This window comes from Herpailurus yagouaroundi, unplaced genomic scaffold (assembly GCF_014898765.1).
Source record: "Herpailurus yagouaroundi ecotype Mexico unplaced genomic scaffold, PumYag 196, whole genome shotgun sequence".
Taxonomy (NCBI): domain Eukaryota; kingdom Metazoa; phylum Chordata; class Mammalia; order Carnivora; family Felidae; genus Herpailurus; species Herpailurus yagouaroundi.
Window position 1 is genome coordinate 29,888,950 of NW_024412427.1, and position 26,041 is coordinate 29,914,990.

General features: G+C 41.1%; 1 protein-coding gene and 1 non-coding gene across 3 annotated transcripts; both read right to left on the bottom strand.

The window, feature by feature from the left end:
- Positions 1-583: 583 nt before the first annotated feature.
- SNX5 (sorting nexin 5) lies at positions 584-25,942 on the bottom strand. 2 transcript variants are annotated; one of them, XM_040447777.1, is made up of 14 exons: positions 25,834-25,942; positions 25,512-25,591; positions 14,176-14,280; positions 12,922-13,032; positions 12,015-12,136; positions 10,719-10,842; positions 9,506-9,601; positions 8,214-8,319; positions 8,051-8,126; positions 7,049-7,088; positions 6,875-6,961; positions 5,400-5,559; positions 2,323-2,408; positions 584-779 (listed from the first exon to the last, which is right to left on the bottom strand). In XM_040447777.1, exons 2-14 carry the CDS (start codon positions 25,557-25,559, stop codon positions 729-731), a joined length of 1,212 nt encoding a protein of 403 aa, XP_040303711.1. In that variant the 5' UTR covers positions 25,560-25,591; positions 25,834-25,942; the 3' UTR covers positions 584-728. The 2 variants fall into 2 exon arrangements, with proteins under 2 accessions (XP_040303711.1, XP_040303712.1); XM_040447778.1 differs by lacking the exon at positions 25,512-25,591 and having other exon boundaries at positions 25,834-25,941.
- Positions 19,740-19,975, bottom strand: LOC121012622 (small nucleolar RNA SNORD17). Its single transcript, XR_005782201.1, has one exon. It is a non-coding gene; the product is annotated as a small nucleolar RNA SNORD17 (small nucleolar RNA).
- Positions 25,943-26,041: the final 99 nt, after the last annotated feature.

Genomic DNA, 26,041 nt, shown 5'->3' on the forward strand with positions numbered 1-26,041 from the left:
CACACACACACACACACACACACACACACACACACACACACACACACCCCTATGGTCAGGGAAGGGATTCACATCTTTCTTAATGTAGAATGGCCATCTTCTAAAATAGGCCGTATTATTTGTTTTTTATAACCTTAAGATACTTCTCTCCCCTCAAATATTTACCAAACTACCAAAAAATGAAGCTGCAAATGGTATATAAAGACAAATGAGATCTTGCTCCTGTTACAGTGCAATCACTTAAGGTGACTGAAGAACCATAAGAAGGGAGAAAAAAAATCACCTTAATTAAGGAATGGAATGTCTGTTACCTGTAACAAGCAGCTGACTTATTTGCTGTAATTGGCACCTACTCTAAATTGTAGGGACATGGGCACATGAAACAGTGAGACAACATGTGCCAGGCAACTGCTTATACTTGTTTCCAGAAGGCACATGTTTCCTGCACTCTTTAAGAACTAAAGACAAATTTACAGGAGAACCCAGCATTTAGATTCTGCCCACTTTGAGGTATTAAATGCATAAGGAAAGGATTAGTTACGTCCAAGTAGCATGCAATAGAAGTATTTTTAAACCAACATGGTTAAGTGTTAAGATTTTTAGAAATCAAAATATTTATTCACATAATTTTAAACTAAAGTCAAAGGTAATAAATCTTCTGTGGTAATGATTTAAGTGCAAGTGACGCTGGCTTCACATTTGTGTCCTTCATTCAGAGAAAAGGCAGATCAGTTGTTCTTAAACAAGTCAATGCAGCTCTGCAGGAGGGAAACATTGTTCTGGAAGAAAGAAGTCAAGGTAGACCAATGAGTCGTTTTACATTCCAGACCTCCTACATATCTGTAAGAAGTAAACTCAAACCCAACTTAAAGCTTTTCACAAGGGATTTGAAGCCTGCCAAACCGGGTTGGTCCTATTCTTTATTAAATCACAACCTGCACACCAATTTCATGCTGTCAAGTTCCTCCCCTCTGAGGGTCTGGGACTACAGCCTGGAGAGGCTCACCACTGAAGGTAGTGGTGGCCATCCAGCACCTCCCCCACCCGAGGTTTGCTCTCAATGCACTCACACCAATTCTGCTTACTGTGACTTAACCTAACTAAATGCTATCTAAGAGTTGTTCTTTGAAGTTGAAGGCCTTGGAAAGACCAGATAAAAAGTTGCTACAAATTTTCATGAGTGAGATTATAAAAGATAAATATTCATATAGGACCTAGCACAAACTGCTTTAGAAATGTTCTCATTTTAAAAGAAATGAGGGGCACCTGGGTGGCTCAGTTGGTTGAACATCCAGCTCCTGATCTCGGCTCAGGTCACAATCTCACAGTTTGGGAGATTGAGCCCTGCATCAGACTCTGCACTGACAGCATGGAGCCTGCTTGGGATTCCCTCCCTCCACCTCCCCTCCACCCCTCCCTTACATTCTCTCTCTCAAATAAATAAACTTTAAAAAGGTCTGGAATGTTACAGTTATGATTTATGTATACATGACACTCTAAAACCCCATTTTAAAAGTTCATACAACAGGACTTGGACTTAAGAAGTAAATGTTACAGTCTAAGAAATTCAAAATACACACTTATGTTCAAGGTCTTCCTGCTTAACCAATGACGACTGGCCAGTGACTGCTCCCCCTTCTCCAGTGGCTCTCTGCTGACCCTGTTGTCTTGGGCCTTACAGCATTTCTGGTGCTCAAACTCAACTGTATCCACGAACCACCGAAAAAGCCATGCCCAGAAACTGAGTGAATTGGTCTGTGCACCAAAATGTCTTTAAAAGCTCCTTAAGTAGACTCTAATGTGTATCTAACATTGAGGATCACTGTTCTCCATTTTTTCTGTATTAAATTAAGCTAGACATTAAATATTCAAGGAAGTTTTTCCTTCCTGAACAAAAAAGAAATTAATATCAGAAGACAAGTATATGCTCTTCTCAAAAGCAGTATTTCATCAATAAGTTATAGAATTTTGGCTTGCAAGCAGAAAAAAAAATTCCAACAACTCCCACCTACATTACAGATTAAAACCACACGCAGGGGCGCCTGGGTGGCTCAAGTCAGTTGAACTTCCAACTTCAGCTCAGGTCATGATCTTGCAGTTTATGAGTTCAAGCCCCACATGGGCTCGCTGCTGTCAGGGTGGAGCCTGCCCTTGCCCCGCTCCCCTCTGACCCTCCCCTGCTCATGCAGGCTTGCTTTAAAATAAATATTAAAAACACACACACAAAGCAAACCCCATCTGCCTGATGACACTGGGACAGTGAACTGGGAAAGAACTTGAACCCTAAAAAGCTTCTGGCTTAATGTGAAGGAAAACACTTACCCTGGCATGCTTTATTTCCAGTTCAGACATTTCAATTAGATTCTTTCTAAATGCTGCCACTCTCTTTCGTTTGAAGTTGATTAGTTCTGAAAAAGAGTTTACCGACAAAAGCTGAACAATTTTCATCTTTAACTTCCAAATATCATTCTTACAATCCTCAAAGCTTTGATACACGCATTTTCTCACATTTTTATTACCTCAGTGATTGGGACACACACCTGACATTTTATGGACAACGTAGTAACGTGCCTGCCACTGCCTTTAAAATGAACACCGCACTCAATCACTGAACATCAAAATCTAGATAATGCCACGGACTACTTAGGAGAATCTCTGAAATGGTCAGTCTTGTCCCAAACCTCTCCCAGTGCTTGTGGAAAGAGGGCCGGGAGAGGTAGTGAGTCATACATACCTGCGCCAATGACTATTTTAAACGATTATTTTTAAACTTTCAAATGACCACTCATGTTCAGACAGCTTCTCTGTGGATGTGATCTGTACAACAGATCACCTTTACATCTATTCTTTCTATTGCCAAATACTGTTCAGGACTATTGCCCTATTAGAAATCAGGGTAAGCCAAAAGTAAGTACTTCCTCCCTCAGATTCTTTCCACGAGAACCACCACTCCTTTGCTCAAATCTCCCAGATCAAGCTGGTGCTCTAGTCCTCAGGAGCAAACATACCCTCCTGTATCAGGTCTGTGCAGCACTAACCAAAAGAAATACGAAAGCAGCCACATGAAAAAGTAAAAACTTGCAAGAACACTTACAATGATAAGTTAGTAACACTACCTTGGATATAGTAAACAGGTCTTTCTGGATGTCCAGATAAACTCACCTCCCGCCTCTAGGCCTGCACCCAGGACCAGGACTCAACACTAACCTGTCAGACCACCCATGATGCCTACCCACACTATCACTTGTACCATGCTCATTCAACTAACTCATCAGTTCAGCTATGAAGTTTAGAAAGAACTCGGATCAGAGGTAAACAGGTTAAGATCCATTCACTGCAGTATCCTATAGAACACTGTACTTTTAAATATAGTACACCCAGGCTTACACTTTTGAATAAAGAGGATAAAAATCCAACAACACATGGACAAGCCTTAGGCAATCAGGACAGGCCTAAATTGGCACCACTTTAAAGTTTTGTAGTTTTTCCTTAATCCTCTCTAAAGTTGTCAGAGCTACCAAACTTTGACCTACATAATAATCTAAGGTTTCAACTCCATAGTTTTGAAGTTTGTTCTCAAAAACCTAAAATTAGCTAATTAAACAAAGGACAAGAATTTATTTTACTATGGCAGCAAGAAGGTTCCTTCAAAAGAATCCAAAAGATGGCCACATGAGCATATCGGCATGGCTTTTGCAAGATTTCTGTACAGAGAAGCTCTGTCCCTTACAGCTAAGTTATAGTACTGAAAACATAAGCCAAGACAAAACAAAGGACAAGAACTCTATTGCTTATTGCTAGTATCAGGATGTTTTCAGATATGCCTGGATTTTGGAACCAAAGGTTTGCGGGGAGGGGGAATTCTGAGAAAACAGTCTTAAAATGAGCTAGGGATTTGTCACAGAAAGCCAAGGTCTGGGAGTGAATCAAGTACAGTTACCACTATAATTACATTCAGGAAAACACATTCTTGACTTTTGCTCTAGCATGTTCCATGGCTCCTGAGAACTGCAGGTTAGACCACCCCATCCCTCCGCCCCGCGCCTAATAAGGAAAAGACTACAATTTACACTCCTGTTCTGTTGAAATGGAACACTATCTCCCAATAAAGTTAAGCCATAATCCCCCCTACTCTGAAATGAGATAAGGCAAAAAAGAACCCTGCGGCTGTGGACTGGAACTGTATCGCCACCATGACTCCTGGAGAGAGTTACACACCCCTCCAATTCCTCTGTCTCCTGAAGGGCCTAGAGAGACACCCCAGGAGAAATGAGCACACTCAACACCCTAATCTTGTCACAATTCTGTCACTAAACAGAACCTACACTTCTGGAAGAAGTGGTGATGTCTAGGGCTAGAGAAGATATAGGACATGCCAACTTAAAGGTGCTTCCCCCTAAATCTGGACAAATTGAGCACCAAAATAATGGACTACAATAATGAATTTAAAAACTATTTTCAAAAATAGAAACCCATGACTAACAATGACAAGAAAGGAAATGTGCAAAAGAAGGGAAGGCTTGTGCTTAATGGATGATGATGATGCCAAAGGCTTGGGAAGAGAACACTAGAACTGGGGAGCAGGGAATCGTCTTTCTGCAACCAGCACAGTAGGAGCTGGCTCAGGCAAGACTCAACACAGTCTAAATTTAGGGAGAAACTATCTGCAGGGTTTTTAAATGGTCTCCTCACACAGTTGATTAGTGACATGGGTATTAACTATACAGCAAAGAAATTAACACCACAAATGAGGAGAAAACTAACAGAACATGCCCTCAGATGTGACACCCGAAAGACACATTACTCACAGAATATTCTGTTGGAAATGCATAACTAGAACCTATTCGTTGCAGAAATAGACCATCTGAAAATGAAGAACACTGTAGAGACTATGCTCTCCAAAAAGGCAAATGTCATTTTTAAAAAAGGTGAAGGGGTGGGGGCCTGAGAAGGGTTCCTTCCAAATTAGAGGAGACACAAGAGCAATGGTAACCTAATGGCAACCCCAGACGGGAAGCCATTATTAGGGCCAACAATAAGATGAGAATAGAGAGAGCAGGATGGAGTGTGTTGTATTAAAGTTTACCAAAGTGGGTAAGTGTACTATAGGGATGTAAGACAAATACTCAACAAAGCTTAGGGATAAAAAGACCATAATACATACAACTTAATCTCAAATGGCTAAAAAAGAAAAGACCACCCCACGTGTATTTATAAACACAAATGTGGCAGCATGGGTGCACGTGCAAGAGACGAAGCAGAAGGGGCAAACTAGACAGCTAGGTGACTCCAAGTAAAGAATATATGGGTGTTCTTTTTACTTTCTGTGCAACTTTTCTCTGTGAGCTTGAAATTATTTCCAAATAAAAAGCAAAAAGTAAAGAATAGCCCTGCTCCACCTTCTTTTGCAGATTCAGAGAGCTGTTCAAATTTCTGGCAGCATTCTTGCTGCTGTGCCTCAGCCAACTTGACATCTTTGCTTTTCAACCTGGCCTTATCCAATGCTTTGTTTGAGTTCTCATAGTCGGTGAGGGCTTTGGTGCGTCTGTATAAGAGATCCTGAGAAGAAAATTAACAGAAAGGACATGGTAGTTAAACTTATCCTGAAAAATCACCAGAGAACACAACAGGAAGACTAAGTACCTGAACCACTCTAAAAACCAGCCCAAGTACCGTGGATGTCAGTGCACTGCCTGAAATGTCAGATGGCAACAATCTAATCCACTTCTACCTTCCCCTCCCATGTTTTTATGTTTTCTTTAATCTCAAGATTAGGCTGGGAACAGTAATTCTTATGGCATTGTCGACAGGTTTTGGAATTCTTTATATGGATCGAGAAAAAAAACCCAACAGTGAAAACTAAAGGATTTTCTTTTAGTTGATTCAGTCACGGAAAGCAAGTTCAGAAAATTAACCATCTTCTACTGAAACACAGGCAGGCACTACTGGGTGCATCCAGTGATACTGCTAGAACACAACTAGGCAGTGAGGCAGGAAGAACCTTCCTCTAACCCTGCCCCACAAGTCCTGCCTTGAGGAGTCTAACCCCAGGCTCTCATTTGAAATAAAGACTATTTGCAACCTATGGCAAAGTACAAGTTACCTCCGTATTTGAAATCTGATAGATATGTGAGATTCAACATACAATTATGTGTTCTTGTGTTCACTCAAAAAATCTGTTTATCATCAGCTCTTAAGTCCATTAAAATAGAAAATGAGATACAACCTAATGTATATCCAAATAGAAGACTCAGGAAACATGCCAAAAGACAAATGAATAAAATAAAATAAAATGACTATAAGGGAAATAATGAATTCCTACTTCCTAATGATTATTTTCCCTAATTTTACATTGCCTGATTCAGCAGGAGTAATTTAAATATTTTTGTTTAGTGTTATGCCCAGCGAATCCATGTTTCGTTCCCAATGGTCATTCTGCTTACCACTTAGTCTTGCCTTCTGGTAAGTAATGGTTTATGACTCAGTAACTGCAATTCAATAAACACTCACAAACCCCAAAACCTTTTCTCCTTCAGAAATAGCCCTTTTGGTGTGTGTTCAGTTACACCCATATCCAATATCCTACGATCCCCCAAATTACTATCTGATCAACTCAGCATCACCCCTACTGCTCTTAAGTGATACAAGCCAAAGGATTACTGCTTGGACTCTGGCTGGACATCCCTTTTTCACTCTCCTAAATACAAGCCCAGCCCAAACACTGAACAGACTTGCCTGTACCTTGCTACAGCATGTGTTTCCCCAAACTGCAAATCCCTTACTATTCCTGAATGAACTCAATTAATGGTAATTCAAATGTCTCTCAGTTTGGCAAAGTTGTCCCGAATTACTCCAATGCAGGAACTCCTCTTACCTTAGCAGCCTCTATGTTGAGCATGTAGTATCGGAGAAGTTCCGTCAGCTTTAAATCTTCATCTGAGGAGACTCGACTCTCTACTTTCTATTAAAAAAAAGTAAAAGTCACCATCACCTAAGCAGACATCTACAGATTATAAAATATTATGAAGACCAATATAAAAATCCTTACCCTAAGTTTTTCAAATAGCTCAGCAACCTTCAAAAGGTACCTGAAAATATACACATGATTTTGGCAGAAGGTCTTAAAATCATGTATGAAACAGGACCTTATCAATACTCTTAAGACATGAATGAGTAAATGCAGGAGTCCTAGCCTTTAGTGCTTTACAATCAGTTTATCAAAGTAGCACTTTCATCACCAATTGGCGCAATCTAGTAGTGAGGACGGTTACAGAACTGAGCACACACGGACAGTGCCACACTCATGGGTATCGGCCTCTCTTGCCGCCCCTTCAGCCACCTTGCCATACAGAAACCATGTCCCAAGATAGTCTTTAACCAATGCCAAAGCTGTGTTAACCAAGGGCAGGTTCTAAAGAGCCACCACCATGGGTATCCCAAAGCCATAAATATACTATTTAAAACAAAACAAAAAGCTACTATTTCACCTGGGTTCTGCTATTAGCCTGACTTCCACCTTCAAATCAGAAATGTTATACTTGTTATACCAAGCCCTAGGTGTTAAGTAGAATACAACCTCACACCAGAAATGCTCAGGATGGAGAAACTGTGAAAAGTTCATATAAAAAACCTCAAAAATCTGACTGGGGTCATTGCATTACCCTTAGGACCACCTTAACCAAAACAAATGTTAAGTCCAGGGCATTACCAGACAAAGCACCATTTGCCACAGAACATACAAGGAAACTTCATTCAGAGACAACTCCAAAATTAAAGCAAATCAATTAAAAAATAGAGACAGTCTGACAAAAATAAAGGCTTTGACAACAGCTACCATGTTTGGTATAGAGGTACCCCGAGTCCCCAACAAACACCTTAAATCTGTCTACATTCATAGGGTAGATAAGATTTGAGTGCTGGAGACGATCATCTACTCTTGATGAGCTGGCACCCAAAAGCAGAAGTGAAATTATTATAGTCATTATTCATTATACCACCCAGGAGTTTTTGACTAACGGAAAGGGAAAATGCTTTTCCAAGAAAAACTTACTTTTTGATGACCGTGGGCTCTTCTAAAGCCAGGCTATGCAGGCAGGCTGCAGTGTGGATATAGTCATCTGCAACATCTGCAGAAATAAGGACAGCTCTTTTTATATGAACAAAGCTGGCACACTGAGCAAAGCTAAGGTGGCTAGTGGGTAAATGGTATTTACTTTTATGAGATCGGGTCATTTTGTCAGCTTTTGCACATGAATCCTTGATCCTATTATAATAGTTAATGAGGAAATTCTTTTCTTGCTCAAAGAAGTCATCTACCTCCTAAAAGAGGAAAAGAAGATATTTAAGAAGCAAAACTCTTAAGAATATGAATGCATTTTGTATCAAAAGAAACATTAAGGACATAAGTTCATCCATAAGAACTTTAACCTCTATGGATCAGGGAAATCCAAACTGACAAAACAGCATTTCATACCCAAGATTGGCAAAACCTAAGTGCTGGCAAGAAATGTCAACAGAGAAAACCACTTTGAAGAGTCATTCAACAATGCCCAGGAAAACTCTGGCACTAAGATCCAGCAATCCTGGTAGAGAAGTGGTTCTTGCCTACACTGTAACCTAGCCACACCTGTGTATATGGGGGGTAAATCTGGTGCATACCAGCCAGGGATGCCAAACATCCAGCAATGTGTGGGTATAGGACAGCCTGACACACCTTAAAACACGGCAAGGCTGAAGTCCTAGAGTTACAAATTTTTGACAACGCCCTCCACCCAGCACCTGTACTCTGGGCTCCCTGCTCAAGCCCTCAACAAAAGTGGTAAAAGTCAGACACAAGATGGTAACTCAGTGGATGGTAACCATCAGTGGAAGGGTGTTGAGGAGTCAGAGATTAATTATCACCAGGGTAAATGGGAGACTTGTATGTCAATTTGGTCTTTTAGAACAGCTCTGTCCAACAGAAGTATGTGAACCACATGTGCTAAATCTCTAGTAGCCACATTTAAAAAAAAAACAAAAAACAGGTGAAACTACTTTTAATACTTTATATTCTTTTCTTCTTATGAAATTCTTAAAACCCAACACATAGGTAAAATTAAAAATCTGGTTCTTTAATTACACTAAGTAACTACATGCTAAGTGCTCAAGTGCTGCATGTGACTGAGACTACCAAAGTGGACACTGTAGTTCTGGAGAATAGCATGAAATACTAATCCTGTAGCTTATTTTCTTTCTAAAAATAATTGAACAACTGCTTTGTTTACAGAAAAGGAGAAAATGGAAGAATTAAGTGTGTGAAGGTTCTTATCTCCTTGAGAGAACAGGGTATTTTAAGAGAATAAGAGAAAATTCAACGAGTAGATAAAAAATAACCAAAATTTGAAAAAACTATTTACATTTCTGTGAAGTTAATACCATTTGTTTCACAAATAGCTCTTCTGAAGAAATAAAAGGTCAACTATTCACACGAAGTCAGAATTTTCTCCAACAGCTAAAAGCCACTTACTTTAACTCCAGAAAAAAGGACTTCATCAGCACTTTTCACCACACTTTTGAAAAAGCCACCAAACATCTCTTTGGTATTTTTCCGCCTGACACTTAGCTGGGGGGGGGAATCCAAAAGAACAGTTTATGGCACACACATTTTTCTAAATCTTTAAAAAACCCTAAATACATTCTAAGTGGTACTGTTTACTAACACAGGCACACACAGAAGATACTTCCATCTTACCACTAGATCTAAAATATCGAATAAACAGCCAAACCTAAATAACAAGCAATAATTCTAAAAGCATGACCTAAAGTTATTTTGGGAAGCTACTTAGCACTAAGTCTTGGCCTTTATTTTAATTTTTTTTAAAGTAGGCTCTGCACCCAACCTGGGCCTTGAACTCATGACCCAAAGATCAAGAGTTGTATGCTCTATGACTGAGCTAGCCAGGCATGTCTTTGTGGCCTCTAAATCCTTAAATTATTGAAACTCACTGGTTAGAAGATGCTGAAGTGTGATGCCTAGGTGGCTCAGTCAGGCATCTGATTCTTGGTATCAGCTCAATTCATGATCTCACAGTTCACAAGACTGAGCCCTGTATCAGGTCTGCATTGACAGCACCAGTGCCTGCTTGGGATTCTCTCTCCTTCTCTCTCTTTGCCCTCCACCCCCACCACGGCTTGTCCTCTCTCAAAATAAACTTAAAAAAAAAAAAAAAAATGCTGAGGAAATTTTTAAGTCAGGGCTTGCTTCACGCATATTAAGTAATAAAAAACATAACACTGGAATAAAAGGGCAAAGCATAGGACTCCTTCCAACAAACAGGTAGCCAAGGAGAAAAAAAATGTGAATCAAAATTCCTCTTAATAATCCCAAAATTAACTGGGGGATAAAAAGTAAAAATCTTTAAGTAGCATCTTTAAAAATGTCTTACACAATGGATCTATGGGGCAGAAGGAAACAGCATCTAAAAAAGGATTCCATTATGCCATTAAAAAATTCAGTACTTTAAAAGTCAATTTTTCAGAAAATATATCAAGCATGTCTTATTTTTATTTTTTTGAAAGCAATCTCTACACCCAACATGGGGCTCAAACTCATGACCTCGAGATCAAGAGTCGCACGTTATATACCAGCTGAGCCTGACAGGGGCCCTTCAAGCGTATTTTTAAAAATATGGTCATGTGTGTTTTCACTGGATCATGGAAATGGAACAAAAATGCCTTACATCCTGATCATATTCCAGGAACACATGGAAGTTGCGATCTTTACTGAGAACAGGGTGAGAGGAGAGCCGCTGCAGAAAGACTTCATGAGAGGACACAGTCTTCTTAAAGACTGCAAGATACTCACTGGAAGAGAAGCACACAAGGAATTCAACTGGCACCACTCGACTCAACGACCAATACTGGTCCTGGTTATCACTGTTCTGCCTCATACCACTAAGTGAAACACTTGAACTGGACCAAAACATTTTGGTATAACTTTATATCTAATTAGGTAATACAGCATTTGCCAATTGGGAATCTGTGGAATGAACCCAAAGAAGGGCAAAAGTAAAGTATAACCAGAGTTGAGCAAGTCTACAAAAAGTCCAAACCTACATGCAATCAGTGCTAGTATTTAGCAGCCACAGAACATGGTTTCTGTAAAATAATGAAAACCCTTTAATCCTGTAGCCAAGTACATAGCACTGAAGTCTATCTACTAAGCCTTAGAATTATTAGACATTATAAAGTGACTTCATCTCAATCTAGGTATTCAAGATCACTCTAAACTTCTCAATGGTAGGACTTCAGTTGGCTGCATTCAGTGCTTTATGCTCAGAACAGCCCATGATAGACACTCAAGCCATGTGCGGGGAATGACTTAGTACCTGGAGGCGTATGAGCACTGGCCCTAGAGAGTAGCGACATGCGTAAGGCAAGGCACAGAAGAGAGCTGTTGAAACGGGCACCACATTGATTATGGAAGGGGGAGGGAGTCAAGAGAGAAGTACAATAATTTCATAAGAAACTTTAATGCAAACCCCCAACCGTGATAGAGAATAAAGAATCCATTTTTGTTTGAAATAAATTATAACCAAGTTAAAATATGCTTCCTGTGAACCTGGACTTCTTTCAAACCATCAATATGATTATTATTCAGAGTGCTGCCTTGAAAGAGCCATCACTGCAATCTAGTTTCAGTTATAACTCCAGTAACCAAACTACAGGGAGTAAGGCTTTGTACATTATCAGCAGCCTGAGAGTCTTTATCTATAAAGACAAAGGTTTACTTCACTATGCCAGACCAGCATTCCGAGTATGGTCTACATGGGGGGAAAACAACTGGGTCCATCCAGTGTCAGTGGCCCCCAGAGAATCAAAGTTAAAGTACAAACTGCAAAATGTAGTTCTACAAGACAGCATTGGGCCACTAATTAACTGCCATACTTTGGAAAAGCTGCCAGGTTCTCCTGATTTCTGTACACATCACCACTTTTTTCTCAAAAGACACCGTCCTGTCAAGAAAATCCACTTACGCTTCCAGCTCTTGCTTCATCTTAGCAAATTCTTCTTTGGTCATAGACCCTTCACCCTCTCCCAGTTTCTGCATCTTTTCTCGAGGGCCATCGAAGTCAGGCTTTGTAGGAGCAGGCGGAATCTGTAGGGGAAACAGATTAACTTGAGAGTATTCTTGTCCCGGTGGTGTTCTACTCAGTGCCTATGCACAGAAGGCAGCCATCCCAGTGGGGCTGACAGGTCAATCTCTGTTTTTCTTTTAACCTGATTCCTTTTGGCCATATAAAAAAGAAATCTCCTACCCACACCTGGGCACTCAGACTGCAAGCATTTGTTCAGGTTACCTATGATGGACGACTAATAGGGTATAATATCAGCCTCCTTCCATTTAAGTTTAAAATGTAAATACTATAATCAGCACTATAATGAAGTTGATGAAGCACCATCAAAATTAGTCTCTAGATATTAAAGGAAACAACTCTAATTTTGAGTGAAGAGAATATTCTCAAACACAGGCTTCAATACTACTTTTGTTAACAAAAGACAACGGCTTCCCTCACTCCTTGAGCAGACTACAACACTTTTGAGAAATCTACTGAATGTACGCCATCAGCACTACTGAGGTTTTCCTAGAAATCAATTCTTGATGGCTGAAAGTACCAGAGAAACCCCAAACCCAAAGATAGGGAAGATTCAAATCATGAAACCGTTTAGCCTCTTCTCTTATACAGGTCATAAGACTACGCTTCACCTCACAGCTATAACACCATTCTCATGTTTTTAGCCTTTACCAATAACACCTGCTCTAGTTGGTAGATGAAATCAGTTTTCACAACCCCTTATAAAAAGTGGGTAAAAGTCTCTTTAAACAAAATGAACAATAAGGTAGAAGAAACTGACTTGTTTGATTTTCTAAAATGCACTTACGATAAGCCCAGCATAGTCTGCAGTTTCAATAAGAGTATCATGTAGCCACACAAAGTCTTCATGTTGCCTTGTAACAGAAAACTCTGGGCTCTGAAACGTGGGCAGTGTTGTCTGTAAAGAGCAGAGTAAGAAGTTAATTGGTAACTACCACTTTTTGATAAAGTGGTTTGGATTTCCTGGGCTGCGCTATGGGAAAATTCTGCGTAATAAAACATCTCAGTGAGACTCAGTAAAGAACAAAAGCAGCAACACGTGACCTTCCCACTAAAATCATAGCTAAGATTCAACATATTCTGTAAGGAATTCTTTTCACAAAACTCCACCTGAGGTCAACTTAGGCAGATATAATCACATAGGTGTCACACTGCCTCCTGAGTGAGGCATGCTAATCAAGCCACCAAGGTATTAAAAGAAAACCACATGGGAGAGGACCCTACATACAGACAGCAGGTCTGTATGCCGGAGGTGGCCTGTATCTAGCATCAAACTCCCGAATTCAAATTGTGCCTCAGCCATTTACTTTCTTTAAACATGTGGTTCAGTTTCCTCATCTGTAAAATAGGGATAATAGGATGCCATCATAAAGTTGTTGTAAAGAGAAAATTAAATCCATAAATAAACTAAATAAATATGAATAAAATAAAGGTAAATAAACCCTTTTCAACAATGCCTGGCATAAGACAAGCATTCAATACATTTTAACTTGTATGGAAGGAGAAAGGAGGCTGAACATGTTCCAGAAAGGATGGATTCTGCAAAATTACCTTTACTTTCCATGTTTTTCAGATTAGCATATTGCCTTTGTCAAACTAAAACTCTGGAAATTGTTCTGAATCACAAGAAACAGGAGGGGCAAAGGCCAATAATTTAGTAAATACGGAGAAAGCAAACAGTTCTCATGCATGCTAATTAAAAACAAAGGTGGAAGATGTGCTCTGTTTAGTAGGCAGCTCCACCTGTATCACTTTGTCTGGTTCTGCTTCCTCATGGAGCAGAGTATATACAGTATCAGCAATACCCACAGCCCAAGGGCTCCACCATAGTGGAAAATGCTGAACCAAGAGCATTTATCTGATGCTCACTACAAGCAAGATGAGGGATGTACTCACTCAGCGGTAGTTCTACACTGCCAAAAAAAAAAAAAAAAAAAGGCAAAAAAGCAACCATTTCAGTTGAGGAGGTCTCTTCATCACTGTGAATCACAAGGCTGTAACCTAACATTGCTTTGATTACTGAAGTCATTCTGTCACTTACCTTGGTGTGCACTGTAAATTTGACCTTATCTCTCTCACTGAGTGCATCAGGTATGTCAATCTGAAGCGAGGGATCAACATTCAGGTCCACAGATACAGATCTCAGCTGAAATACATTTTTTGGCTATTAGTCTCAATTTCACTGTAGTGTTAAAAAGTATCCTTCTAAAAATGGAAGCTAGTAATTAAAAGGTGTTCTATACAAGATCATTGGGGCGCCTGGGTGGCTCAGTCGGCTGAGCGTCCGACTTCGGCTCAGGTCATGATCTCGCGGTCTGTGGGTTCCAGCCCCACGTCGGGCTCTGTGCTGACAGCTCAGAGCCTGGAGCCTGCTTCCGATTCTGTGTCTCCCTCTCTCTCTGCCCCTACCCCAGTCATGCTCTGTCTCTCTCTGTCTCAAAAATAAACATTAAAAAAAAATTTTTAAAAAAAAAAGATCATTTATGACAAAGTCAGCTGAGATATCTCTTAAGTTTATTTGAAATTGCGGGGAAACCTGCAGATAGGTAGGTCCAAAATATTTATGTAATCTGAACAAAGCAACTACATGAACAAAGCAACTATGTGAAAAATACATTTAACCAAACACTTCAACTGTACTAGTAAGAAGTCTTGAACTAGATAGAATGAAAGCTTGAACTTCTCACATAAATGCCCAAACTACAAATAACATTCAAAAGGCATTAACCCGATAGTACACAGAACTGAAAGAAGTTAGAAACTAAGAAAAGAGAAGACATAGAGAACAACAGTAAAGTGGTATGAGATTCCTGAGTAGACCGAAAAATCCAGCTCAAGAGTGAACCAATTTATATTCAGGGATTGTTTCAAAGAGGTGAGAAATCTAGACACAAGAGGTGAATTATAAACTCCCACTGTGGTTACACAAGGGACAAATGTGAAAACACTGCCCTGGAAGCCAAAGTAACTGATTCTGTGAGTTGGTAATTCAGAGGAAAATAATACCCCAAAACACATTTTTGCCAGTTTAAGAATTTGGGGGGAGAAAACTGGAAGAACTTCACTGTTGTGGAAAAGTGGCTAAAATGCTTTCCTACTAAACTTAAAATATAATGAATTTCCTAATTTTTAAAGCAGACAAGCTGATGGTCAATCTGAAGACTTGACACAAACATGGCCTGACAGCGCACCAGCATAAGCAGCTCATCCCTCTTCCACTCAACTAGGAAACTAGTGCTGAAATAACATGTCACAACACTCTAGATTACTGCACCTGGAGAATGCCAAGTGAAGACTGGCATCAAGAGGATGAGAGAACAGGGAATACAAAGGTATGTATGTCCTGGTGGATTCTTTGCTTCAAAATAAAAAGTTCAAGACCAAGGTTTGACTTCTGAAACTAGAAAATCTGGTTCAACCAGTCCTATAAAAGACCCCAAAAAATGGATTCACACACACAAAAAAACGCATGGATTATTTCTTTCTCTTTTCTATCTTAAAAGCTGCCAGTACTCCCCCTTTCCCGTTAAGCACTGCAACGAAGAAAAATTTTAAATTGCAAAAACCAGTAGCCCTGGAACAGTGGCTCTCCTCTAAGAAATAATTCAAACATCAAATATTAATAAAATCACAGTATACTTTAACAGTCCCTGACATCTCAACCTCAACACTTCTTCAAAATGAATTCTTGAGGACTCCTAGGAAATATTTGCTTGTTTGGCTTAATTTTCACATGTCCATTTATGAGATCTCTGCAAACAAAGATAAAGCCCCAAGGTCAGGGACACTTCATTTTATCACAACTCTGACATATTTCTGATAAAAGCTTCCTTCCTTCTGTTAACTTACCACTGGGCAAATATGTTGAAAAAGATCTCAAAATACACAGTGAATTTGATTGCAGAGAATACTAGCCATCCTGTCTATCTTATGTTTGTGTCCGGCAGTTTAGGAGATAAAGTAGGCGAGGTATAAAAGAGTCCAGAAATACTGCTAGAAAGGTAGAGTAGCCCTTGGAACAGGTCTAAGGTGCATTTAAACAACTGCTACGGTGCCTAAGATTCCAGTTCCTGAAGAAGTCACAAATCCTGGTTTCCAGCCAATTTTTTTTTAACATGCCGACAATTCCATTTTAGCTCACTACAAGCCAAGCAAACTCTATGAGCCTACAAACTGCACACAGACTACGTTGTGAATTAGGATTGAAGGACCCCAGGGGAATGTAATCTAGTAAATGGAATTCATTTAAGCACTATAGTCAAAGCTACAATGGACTTTCCCAACTGCTTTTTGTTCCACAGAGCAATTACTTTGGTTTCAGGGTGCCTGGGTGGCTAGGTTGATCAGGCTTCCAACTTCCACTCAGGCCATGATCTCATGGCTATGAGTTCCAGTCACACTCAGACTCTGTGCTGACAGTTCAGAGCCTGGAGCCTGCTTCAGATTCTGTGTCTATGTCTCTCTCTCTCAAAAGCAAACATTTTTTTTAAAGTTACTCTGGTTTCACCTTTCTTCCTATACTCTCAACCACACAGGTAAAACTCCAGACTATTATGTTACCGCCTTCCTTTATTGTCAGCATACAAATTTTATTTTTTGCAGTGAGGACACAGAGAAATAGCAAAAACCCCTAAAGGTTTCAAAAGACTTTCCACCATAGCAGGATATCAAGGACCCAAGCTTCTCCAGCAAGAAATCATTTTTGCCTAGATACACTGCCCCAGGAAGGGATTCAAACAAAAATCCAACCACCTGACATGATAGTCTTAACCATCAAAAACCAAACAAAAACAGCCCAGATAGCACAGTAAGTCTGTATTTGTGCACTAAAGAGTTGTCTAAAAAGGGATACCTGCAAAATTCTAAGCATTCAGGTCATCCATCACCAACTCAAGAGTTCTCATTCACAAGTTAAATCAACTTTCTTGTATTGAAGCATATAACCCTCCAGATACCGAAGATAAATCATCAAGGAGTAAAAAGTTGTGAAATGTTCAAAGCTTTTAAGTCAGCACTGTATCCTGACTCCGGAAGCACAAGTGTGATTAAAAGATCAGCATTCTTTCTTCTCCTTAGTCAACAAAACTAACTCTCCACAGCTTGATGCCACAGTACGTGCTAAATAAATCACCAGCATGGAGGGTATAAGGAGTGGATGGCATCCCTTCACATACTTTCGCCCATTCACCCACCTCTATCCCAAGTAAGAATTCAGAGTACTATTTAGCACTGCAGGCCAACATGTCAGTCTTTGACTTGGGCCACAGATATCAAAATGCCTAAAATGGCTGTTTAATCAGCAAGGAGGCAAACTGCAGAACTATCTGAGAGCAGGCATGTAATTTTTCTGTTTCCCGGTTCCCTCAGGTATCTCCTGAGAAGTGAATTTAGAAGGTATCTTCTCTGGGGCACCTGGGTGGCTCAGTCAGTTAAGTGTCCAATCTTAGCTTGGGTCATGATCTCGAGGTCAATGGGATCAAACTCCATGTCAGGCTCTGTGCTGACAGCTAAGAGCCTGGAGCCTGCTTCGGATTTCTGTGTCCCTGAGGTCTCTCTCTCTCTCTGCCCCTCCCCCACTTGCATTTTCTCTCTCTCTCTCTCTCTCTCTCTCTCTCTCTCTCTCTCTCTCAAAAACAAACATTAAAAAGAATTTTTTTTAAATTAAAAGGTATCTACTCTCAGGACACCCAGTGGCTCAGTCAGTTAAGGTTCCAACTCTTGATTTCAGCTCACATCATGATTGTCATATTACAGTTTGTGAGATTAAGCCCTATATCAGGCTCTGCACTGTGCTTAGGATTCTCTCCCTTTTTCTCTGGCCTTCCCCTGCTTGTGTGCTCTCTCAAATAAGCTTAAAAAAAAAATAAAATAAAAACCTTGCCTAGTCTCAAACAATGGAATTTAAGTTTCTGAATGTAAATTTTGCAGTAAGAGAACCCGAAAAGGAGAAAAACTGATAAAGAATCCCTGTGCATTTCCTCACCTGATCATCACCTTCACAGTTGGGGCACCTGACACTGGTTACAGGACAATTCTGCAGAGCTCTGAGCTGCTAAAAACCACTTTTGGTCCAAATTTCATTTATGACACACTCTGGTACAAACAGCATCAAGTGCAAAGCTCCTTCTTCAAATGGTTTAATGGCTTACAGATGGCAAAGGGTACCTATGTGACTGGACAACACAGAAGGGTAGATTCTGAAATTCAGAATCCACAGGGAAAATAGAAATACAGAAAATATCAATGTTATGGGGACTACAGACTCCAGTTTAAACTAGCACCATGCAGCCAAAACGACAAGACACAACAAAAAAATTATCTCCACAGTAACTGTGCTCTGCTAGAATGGGGACTAGCTGAATAACCATTAAATCTAACTAGCTTTGCAGCAGAGGATGGGCTACATGGGTGATAGGTATTAAGGAGGGCACTTGTGATGAGCACTGGGTGTTATATGTGAAAAATCACTAAATTCTACTCCTGAAACCAGTATTAAAAATTTTAAATAAAACCTTGGAAATAAAAATAAATCTTACTTATTCTGTACATAGTAAGGAATTGAATACGCTAGCACATGCGACATCAGTATGTCTTCCCTTCAAACTGTTCCTTTTTCCTAAGGATTTTGCTTTATCCTTCCCACTGCCTACAGAACTAAGACCTGTGTCAGGGAGAGGGCCAATATGACAAGTCATCCATGAATGGTGTCAATAGCATGGAGCCAAAACAGAGGCAAGAAGCCTGCCTTGTAAATCAGATTTTCATTCTGATCACAAGAACCAAGAAACAGGCTATTTCAGCTAGAAAGGTAAGGATACCTTACATAGCCCAATACTTATTTGTGAGGAAATAAATCCAAAAATGCTCAGCTGCAGACACACTCTAGATCTGCATTAGTTCTGAAAGCAAGACTCACATGATACTTATGAAACATACTCGGGGCACCTGGGTGGCTCAGTCGGTTAAGCGTCCAACTTGTCAGGTCACGATCTCACACTCCATGAGTTCGAGCCCCATGTCGGGCTCTGTGCTGACAGCTCAGAGCCTGGAGCCTGCTTCAGATTCTATGTCTCCCTCTCTCTCTCTGCCCCTCCCCTGCTCATGCTCTGTCTCTGTCTCAAAAATAAATAAAAACATTAAAAAAATATATTTAAGAAACATACTGTATTATGGTTCCAATTCATTAGGAAGTGCTCTATTAGAGAAATTCTAATGCCATATCCTCCTCCAAAACCCTCTTTATGGTTCAAGTATTGCTATTCCAATTGTTAGTTTTCTTCCATCCTAAAAGGTAACCAAAACTTGTTTATTATCTGCATTCAAGCCCAGCTTTTCATCATAGCACTGGTGCATAAAAAACAATTCAATGGACTATAAGCAACGTAGGAGCTCTGCTTTTATAGATCTTTGTCTTCATCTCCTGCCTCCTTCCTCCCTCACACCAATTGGATCTCCCCTTCCTATAATTCAGGCCTGCCAATATTATATCTTAATCCTCAAAGACAATGGAACCAAAGACTTCTGGAAAATCTCAGGCTACCAACATAGATAACAGCTATGGAAGTTAGTTACATGCTTTAAAAACTAGATAAAGGGCTGCAGCAAGTGATCAGATTTCCACCACTCATCTTGGTGAGATGGGACCCAGAGGGCCCACCCTTGCTGACACCAACCATTCTTACCGGTAGTCTACCAACACACAAGCTGTCCACGGTAGAACACTGCAGACTGCAGGGCATTTAGAGGCTACATAGCTCCGAGTTCCTAGAACAGGAACCGAGGCTTGGAAGAAGGTCAGTGCAGCGCACTCAGCGAATGGATAAACTGAATCATCACTTCACAGAGCTGCAAGCCTATGAACTAGTCAAATCCCAACAAGGAACCAGAAAGAGATTAAGTTGTATTATCTATCAGCTTAAATACCTTCATTTCAAGAAATCCATCTACTGGTGCACCAGGATGGCTCAGTCAGTTAAGTGTGACTCTTGCTTTCGGCTCATGATCTCACGGCTTTGTGAGCTCAAGCCATAGGTCAGGCTCTGGGCTGACAACTGCAGAGCCTGCTTGGGATTCTGTCTCCCTCTCTCTCTGCCCCACCCCCATTCATTCTCACTCTCTCAAAATAAACAAACATTAAAAAAAAGAACTTAAAAAAAAATCCATCTACTTGCCAGATACCTGGATTCTTTTTTCAAAGGAGTTCACAAACAAATGAGTTGAGATCTGTACAGATCTTTTGCTGGGAAGCAAAACACCAATGCTACAGAGGAAGTAGCTCCAACAAATTCATTCAAAGCTCAAATCCTCTGCATCCCCACCAAGACTCCTCCCAGCAATTCCCTAGTCTACTATGTCCACAGCCCTCCGAAACCTGACATTTTACACATTACTCATGTCGATGAGAGTATTCAGAAACATTTACCATCTTATCCTTATGATCTTACTTTATGATCAACCCAAGATGAAATAGAAATAGGTTTAAGAATAAAAAAATTTACCTTCACCACCAATGCAGATGGTTCAGCAACATGGATAGAACTGTCTGAGGTTAAGCTTGTGTCATCTAAATTTGAGACACAAAAAGCATACAAAGAGGTCGCCTGCTTCAAGGTGGGATTTCTTCTGCTTTGTGTCAGAAGTAGGACATGTTTCCCAGATCATTCTGATACAAAAATTTCAATTCTTCACTTTTATAACTTACCAGTTCCCTGGGACCCATCAGCACCAATGTTCAAGCTCTGTACTGCCCTCCATGGAAAAGCCAAATAAAAGCTTTACAAGTGGTAACACCTACATTTGTATTTTTCATGATTCACACTGACCAGAATGAAAACTTATGGGTCTGACCCACCAAGAGACGTAAATCGTAAACTCTTCAGGCAGAAAACGCATACCACAGGTTAACATAAGCAACTATCTTGAGAAAATTACCCTTCCTCTCCAGACCACACAGTAGTACCTTAAAATATCACAACAAATTTGTTAAAGGAGAAGTGGGAGGGAGTCAAGCCAAAGACCCAACTTCTAAAGCAAAGGTAGTTCAGTCATTCTTTTGTGCCTTCAACTACAACTTACACACTCCCCTCTGTGTATTTATGGCTTGCATTTGGGATATGAAACAGCTGATGATTTCCTCATCCCTCTTTTAGAAGAAAGATACTCTTAAGAGTAACTCAATAACTGGAGTACCTGCATGGCTCAGTCGGTTAATCCTCCAGCTCTTGATTTCGGCTCAGGTCATGACCTCACAGTCGTGAGTTTGAGCCCAGTGTTGGGCTCTGCACTGTGTCAGGAGAGGCCTGCCTGGAATGCTCTGTGCCCCTCCCCCATTCATTCTGTCTCTCTCTCAAAAATTAAAAAAAAGTAACTCAATCGATCCCAGCCCAAATGTCCTGCAAGTGCTGTCATCAGAGCCTCAGGTTTCCACTGTCCAAAATGGCACTGAACTCCATCATGGTAAACACTTATGTGCCCCTTTGTAACCTTCAATTGTCCAGAAGCTGCTGAAGAAAACCATCTTTAACCATCTTTGGTTCCTCAATACTGGGGGGAAAGTTAATTTCAAAAATGGTCAACAACGCTTATATTTTATATAGCATATTGTTGCCTTAGAATTTATCAGTCCTAGATCTGACAAGATTTGAAATAGGCTTACTAAGTATTTAGCCTCTAACACGACCTAATCCACTCATATCACACCAGTTTAGAGAGAAGAATTAACAAGTGATTCTCAGTCAAGGGACATTTGGCAATGTGTAATTTTACTCTCGATACTGGAGAGAAGGGAGTGGTCACCTAGTAGAGGCCAGGGATATTGCTAAACACACATGTACTATGTACATACCACAACAAAAACTTACCAAGACCAAAATGTCCATAGTACTCAGGTTGAGAAATCCCACCTTAAACTAAAGCTCTATATTAGACATAATCTAAGTCTCACCAAACGAAAATTTAACCTCAGAATCTAGAAAATTCTCCCTTGGCCATTTCTTCCCATAGCACAAAAAAAGAAAAAGAAAAAAAAGTGAGATTATGACCTACTAAAGTGGCATTCACAAATGAGGATCCTAAGACACTGTGTACAAGTTACTGATCCAGAACTAAGGTGTGGGCAGCTCTGATAAGTCATGCTTCCCAAGCTTAGAAAATTAAAAGAAAAATGAAGTCATTTAGTATAAACTCCAGTCCACAAAAATTACTAAGTTTGGACTTGCTATAGTATTGTTAAAAGTTCAAGACTGTTCCTATACTAACACAAATTGTAGGTCATTCTTCCATCCAAGCTGGAGGAGAGTAGCATCCCTACAACTTCCACACCAGTTTAAAGAAAAACTCGCTGCAAACCAGAGCAGTACCTCAAATATTAATGACTGGCTTTGAGGAGACACCATCCACCCAAAGTCCATATAACCAACTAGTGAAAGACCAAGTTGTAACAGCAGTAAGTGGGGAGGGGTATCACCTAGCTCTTGCAAAGCTTTTGTGTTAAGCTTCAGTCCAGTAGCAATTTAAGAATCATTTAAAAAAAAAAAAAAATCCAAGATCAATGAGGACCCTTAGAAAGATACACACTGAACCTGAGTAGAAACTCAAACATGCTGCCCAGCTATTTTAATGACTTTTTGGCAAAGGGAAGCCTCAGAGAACCTAGAAAGTACAGAATGACTAAAGGCCAGGGTTAACTATCATTGTTGCAGAAAAAAGGTTCCGCATAATCTCCAATTATTTTCCTCTACCCATCACAGAAAACTCCAGACACCAGGGAACTCTGGGGGACAGGGAAGCTCATTACTAGTTTATTATGAAGAGAAGGCCTAATGGTGTTAATCCTTTAGTTGACTTTTTCAGGAACTAAACTTGGGAAAAACCTACTTTCCTGAATTTAAAGACCAAGATATAATCTACTATCAGTTGAGGACTAGTTAAAAAAACAAAATTAATCATGTATCTCTTCTCCTAAACTACTTTCGGGGAAAGGAGACAAATCCCAAAACCTTCAGCTAACGGATGTAACTAAACGGAAATATCAGGCTACCAAATACAAACCAATACTCCTTTTAGTTTTGCTGAACAAGCCAAAAAGAGCACTTGCTGTACAAGCATTCAAAACCCTCAAGAATCATTTATGTTCCCTACTTAACTAGTGGACCTAAACCCCATGAACCCTTATCCTCATGTAAATCCCAAAATAATCAGAATATTTAAACTTAGAACATTTTCAGTTTAAAAATGTAAAATATTTCAGGGGCACCTGGATGGCTCAGTCCGTTAAGCGGCGACTTCGGCTCAGGTCATGATCTCACAGCTCGTTGAGTTTGAGCCCCACATTGGGCTCTGTGCTGACAACTCAGCCTGGAGCCTGCTTCAGATTCTGTGTCTCCCTCCCTCTCTGCCCCTCCCCTGCTCATGCTCTCTCTCTCTCAAAAATAAACATTAAAAAAAAATTTGTTTTAAATGTAAAAAATTTCAATTGACTAACAAGGCTGTATTACGGCAAGAGGATAGTTTGCCTAAGATTTGACTTCCTGTTTGTTTGGGCTTTTTTTACACTTGTCCCAAACTCCCTTTTGCTCAACAGTGAAAACCACCTAGACTTGATCCACAGCACCGGGCTAAGCATCACAGATAAAAGCAAAATAAAGCTGAGTTTTAGAGTAGCATTTTACTAAGCTTTATTATTTCCCAATTTCTGTAATTAAAAAAAAAAAAAATCAGGAAAATTCCGTATAATCCTCGCCTGCACCCACTAAAACCAACAGGCAGGAAACAGCCTTTATAAACTTCCAATTCTGCCGGAGCATCAGCGTGGTGGGAAAATTATTTTAAAAGCCAGCTACAATCTAGTGTGGTAACAGGAAGATAGCTGAAGGAGTTAACTCCTTTTAAAATGCTGTAATAAAACAGATTTTGGAGGAAGAGGTGAGGTATCAGGTGATAGAAATAAAGTCAAATTGCTGTCAAAATTCCTGTTCAACACCTAAACTTCTATAGACAAAACTACCGCCGTATTTTACAAAGAATCATGGTCTCAAGTTCCCACTTACCTCTTAATTAAAAAAAAAAGAAAAGAAAAGAAAGATAAGTTTACTTATTTCAAATTTCAAAAAAAAACTACCCCAATCAAGACTCTACTGTCACACACAAAGCTGCATTTCAATAACTAACAGAGCAGTGAGGGGCACCTGGGTGGCTAGGGTCATGATCTCACCTTTGAGTCCCAGACCCCCTAGGGGCTCTCCGCTGTCAGCCTGGAGTCCACCTCAGATCCTCTGCCCCCCAGTCTCAAAAATAAACACTAAAATATGTACACATTAAAAAAAGAAGAAGAAGAAGAAGAAAAAACTAAACACACACGACAACAAGAACTTTGTTGGAAGAATCCAGCTAGCTGTGTTAACTTCGCTACTGACTACATGAAAGTGTCTCCAAACGTGCTGTGGATCAAAGGATGTCTTTGACTTTTAGGTATGTGTAACTCTAAGGTGCCTTCCAGGTCACCTACATTTGAAAGCGCCTTGTATTCTTTTTTTTTCGTTTTCGGTCAGAAAAACTTTCCTGGTGATGATTCATCTGCACATAACGTCGCGGCTCGCACCCACCTCTACAAATTGCCAAACTATCTGAAGTGTAAATGCCAGTAATAAGCAGAGACTGGCCTCTAAATCTTTACTTGGCCATAATACCCTGAATTTACTGCAACAGTAACCCTTCAGACCTCAAGATTTAGGGGGCACGGGGACGGTTTACATAAACGCGCAAGATTTTAAAAGTAAAAAACCAAGTTCAGTAAGTATTGGAGAGCGCCTACTAAAAATTACAGAATTCCCGCAGTGACGCATTTGGCGTTTACAAAGTTGTGAGGAACAAGCGTCAGATTGGACTTGACGGAATTTCCCCAGTATTTGGGCCAAAGAGACCTTTCCCAAAGTGAGGGGGGCGGGGGAGAGGGGTCAGTTTGAAGGCAACGGCACCAAATTATGCCATTTGCGGCATGTCAGGTGGATTTCACCTTCACTGTTCAGTCTTTGCTAAGAGTTTTCACAACCCTCCACGCGAGAGCACATTCCCGAGTCTCCAGAGAGAAGCTCCGGGGACTCGCCGCGCGCTCTCGGTACCCGCCACCCGGGCTCGTGCTACCGACACCGATCTCGAGACTCTGGTTGTCGCCTCGGGTCCGCAGCGAGCGCCGGCACAGCCCTTAAAGGGGACGAAGCAGAGGGCGCGCGGGGACCGGCGAGTACCCCCGCGTGGAGAGCTTTTCGCGGGGAGACACGGCGGCACGAGCAGTCCCCGGGGGACAGGGAAAGGAATGTGGGGGTCCGGGAGGTCGGCGGGGCCTCCCGTCCTGGAGCATGAGAGCGAGGAGGGCCTCACCTTGCTGCGGTCCTCCTCCTGCTGCAGCAACTCGGGAACCGCGGCCATGGCGACGCGGGACTCGAGCGGGGGCCGCCTGGCTGTGCGAGGAAAGAAGAGACTGGGCCGCCGCCGCCGCCTCGGGGGCGCCTCTCAGGGGCGGCCGCGGCCCCGCCTCCGCCAGCCTCCCTGACCGACGGCGGCAGGAGGCCTCCGGACTCCTCCACCATCCCAGCAGCCCCGGGAAAGGCCAGCGGCGCGCCACGTGCTCCCCCAGAACGGCCTCCCCCGTCCCCGCTGCCGTCCATCTTGGAGCCGGGCAAAAAAGCTACTCGGGGCCTACCTTCGCTCCGGGCCACGCGGAAACCACCGACCGCAGGGCCGCGAGAAGGACGCGGAGAAGCAGACGCTCTCCCAGCAAAGCGCGTGTCAAGAAAGCCCGCTCTCTCGTGCGGGAGAATTTATTACTCAGCCAGAGTCCAAGATGGCGACCATCCGTGACGTAACAAGATATCGTGAGAGCGTAAGGGCGCGATTTGGAGGAGCCCGCG

Coding starts and splice junctions, on each gene's coding strand:
- SNX5 (XM_040447777.1), bottom strand. CDS start 25,559: ATGGCCGCGGTTCCCGAGTTGCTGCAGCAGGAGGAGGACCGCAGCAAG. Junction 12,137..12,921: donor CAGACTATGCTGGGCTTATC/GTAAGTGCATTT, acceptor TTTCCCCTACAG/ATTCCGCCTGCTCCTACAAA. Junction 5,560..6,874: donor TCAACATAGAGGCTGCTAAG/GTAAGAGGAGTT, acceptor TTTTCTTCTCAG/GATCTCTTATACAGACGCAC.